The sequence below is a fragment of the Oryzias melastigma genome, linkage group LG8, assembly GCF_002922805.2.
Source record: "Oryzias melastigma strain HK-1 linkage group LG8, ASM292280v2, whole genome shotgun sequence".
NCBI classification, from domain to species: domain Eukaryota; kingdom Metazoa; phylum Chordata; class Actinopteri; order Beloniformes; family Adrianichthyidae; genus Oryzias; species Oryzias melastigma.
Window position 1 is genome coordinate 1,953,121 of NC_050519.1, and position 3,268 is coordinate 1,956,388.

General features: G+C 37.3%; 1 protein-coding gene across 3 annotated transcripts in view; it reads left to right on the forward strand.

Annotated features, from left to right (window-relative positions):
• The window catches only part of LOC112146914 (polyserase-2), a gene marked incomplete at its 3' end in the record, with an annotated part of 8,186 nt that extends 5,722 nt beyond the window's left edge, over positions 1 to 2,464 (forward strand). For all 3 annotated transcript variants that reach the window (XM_024272976.2, XM_024272977.2, XM_024272979.2), the window contains 4 exon segments: positions 1,354 to 1,499; positions 1,575 to 1,851; positions 1,945 to 2,116; positions 2,211 to 2,464. In XM_024272976.2, the coding sequence (XP_024128744.1) occupies positions 1,354 to 1,499; positions 1,575 to 1,851; positions 1,945 to 2,116; positions 2,211 to 2,464 (849 nt within the window).
• Positions 2,465 to 3,268: the final 804 nt, after the last annotated feature.

Sequence of the window (3,268 nt, forward strand, 5' to 3'; positions counted from 1 at the left end):
CTGCTGGGTCACCGGCTGGGGCAACATCGCTTTCGGAGGTGAAGAAAACGAGAGAATGTTTGAACTCTTCAGGAAATTTTAGAAAAAAAGAACTGTTGGAGGGAAAAAAGTGAAAAGAGAATAGAGTTCTTAAGAGAATCATCTGACAAAAGCAAACATGTATCATTTATTCTCTTTGTGGTGCAGCTTTGGTCCGACTGCATGATTAGTGAGTAAAAAAAACACAAAACTTTACAGAAAAAAACAATTTATTAAACCTGACAATGTTAAAAATGTAAAATAATTTTTTTAAATGATAAAATATAGGATGCTGTTTGTAAATCTGCAAACTAAAATTATAATATCAATATTTTGGTTATTTAGCATGTTTTATGTGAAATAACGGTTCTCAGTTTTCAAATGCACATTTTTAGCTTTTAAATTAATGTACTTATAAATGTTACATTTACTTACTAAATATTTAGTTAGCAAGTTAAATATGTAAATCTAAGCTAAATATTTATTTTAAAATTATATATTTATCTTAAAAACTAAATATTTAATTTAGTGAAATTAAACATTTAGCCTGCAGATATTTAGCTTGGATATAAATATTTAGTTTTTAACAAAATATTAAGTATTTAGTCATTTAATTTTAGTTCAAATATTTAGCTTCGATCAAAAATATTTAGTTTTAAACTAAATATCTAGTTTGGATATGAATATTTAGTTAACTAAATATTTAGTAAGATAACTAAATATTTAGTTCCAACATAAATATTTATTTACATAACTTAAATATTCATTTGGAAAATAAATATTTAGGTCAGATGTAAATATTTAATTTGCATACTAAAAGTTTAATTTCATAAAATTAAATATTTAATTTGTAAGCTAAAAATATAATTCTAGATTAAAAAAATAGCTTGCTAACCAACTATTTATTTAGTAAATGTAGCATTTATATATACAATAATTTAAAAGGTGAAAATATCTATTTGGAAAAACAAGACCTGTTTTTTTCTCCTAAAACATGCAAAATGGCCAAAAATATAGAAGTTAAAATTTTACTTTGCAAATTTAGAAACGGCATCCCAAATAATAATTATTTAAAAATTTAGATTTGAAAAAATACTGAAAAAATGTTAGTTAACCAGAGAGAGAAATTAATCGCTGAAGTTTGGTTCAGTATTTTCTGGACGATTTAGGAAAAAAAATTATCTTTATTATTTTAGTTTAAGTAAAGGTAACGTCATGATTTTTTAGGAGGCAGAAATAGACAGAATTTCTAAACCTGATTTTTATTGTCAACAGACTTTAGGAACTATTGTTATAAAGTCCCACTAAAGCCTCTGATGTTCTCCATCTCCTCAGAAGTTCTTCCTTACCCTCAAAATCTCCAGGAAGTGAAGGTTCCCATCGTGGGAAACCGACAGTGTCAGTGCAACTATGGACAGTACAAAATCTCTGAAGACATGGTTTGTGCAGGGCTAAAGCAGGGAGGCAAGGATGCTTGTCAGGTGATCATTTTTACTCACCAGACATCTTTTATATTCAGTTTTCCTCTTAAAAATAATCGGTTCTCCTCCTCAAAGCTGGACTCTGGAGGTCCGCTGGTCAGTAAACAGGGAAGCCGTTGGATCCAAGCAGGACTCGTCAGTTTTGGAGAAGGTTGTGCTCTGCCTAACTTCCCCGGAGTCTACACTAGAGTGTCCCAGTATCAGACCTGGATCAATTCCCAAATCACCAGCGACCAGCCGGGATTTATCACCTTCTCCTCCACCGGGACCAACAGTGATCTCAGCGTGTCGTGTCCGGGAGTTCCTCCGGTTCAAGTCAAAGCCGCCAAAAACCTTCAGACTCAAACTAAATGTAAACTTCTGTTTATACAATTGAAGTCTCTGACGTGTAGATGTTTCAAAAATGTATAAATAAAATCAAATAAAAGCCTTGTGTCCTCTGCAGCTGTGGTTTGTGGACGAGCCAGACTGAACTCGGGTGTTCTGGATGGAAGTTCAGAGGCGACTGCAGGTCAGTGGCCGTGGATGGCGAGTCTGCAGAAGAACGGACAGCACGTGTGCGGCGGGACGCTGGTGTCTTCAGACTACGTGATCAGTGACGCTAACTGCTTCTCAGGGTGAGTTCCAGATCTACTTGCCAGATGAAAAGTCAAATAGAAAGTTAGATTTAAAGCTTTATTTAAATTAGATAAATATGTTCTGCATCCACAGTTCTCCTGTGGCGTCTGAGTGGACGGTTGTGTTGGGTCGTCTGAAGCAGAATGGATCAAACCCCTTTGAGGTGTCGCTGACAGTGACAAACATCACTCTGAGTAACCAGACGGGCTCCAATGTTGCAGTGCTGAAACTCTCCACTGCACCCGTCCTGAATGATTACATCCAGCCCATCTGTCTGGACAACGGAAGAACTTTTCCTGTGGGAACAACATGCTGGGCTGCAGGCTGGAGTTCTGGACGGGGAGGAGGTGAGTCACAGTAGTTTGTGGATCAACATTCAGTCATAAAAACTGACCCCCTCACTCTTTTTAGAGGCTCTGCAGGAGGTCCAAACGTCGGTGCAGAGCTGTGAGAATCGTTCGAGGTCCTCCATCTGCACTGGAGCGTTTACAGTTGAGCTGGTAAACCTGTTTACCATTCTTCTTCTGTGAATCTCTAAAGTTCTGTCTCCTAAATGTTCCTTAAACTTGTGGTTTGTGGGATTTTCTTGAATTCATAAGATGTGTTTTTGATTTTGCATTGAAATGTGTTTTTTGTTCCTGACTTGTTTTCTGTTCAGCAGAAGTAGTAGTGGTATTCATCATATTCTGAAGAACCTGATCCAGAATGCTCAGATGTATTTTTTCCACTTTTGCAACATGTCTGAAGAGCCTCTGCTTTAATCATTCCTGTAGATTCTGAGGAAGTTTTTTGGCTTTATTGTGTTAAAGACTATGAAGATTTTTAAATGATTTCATTTTTCTGCAGAATTGTGTAAATCAAGAACCCTCATAGATTTTAAGGTTATTTTCACTAGAATTAGAATCTGAAAGCGGCAGCTTCTGGTTTCCCCTCAGGCTGACGGAGGCGGTCCGCTCATGTGTCAGCAGAACGGTTCCTGGTACCAGGTGGCCGTCCTGCCTCATGTAAGCAGTTTATCCGGGGGGAGGAACGCAGATGCTGGGAGAACTTTTCAAAAACTGGGTCACTTTCAAGACTTCCTGACTCGGACAGCGGGGCTATTCCTGGCGCCGACCTTCAGCGACGGCAGCAGGACGAACAGCAAAGGCTCC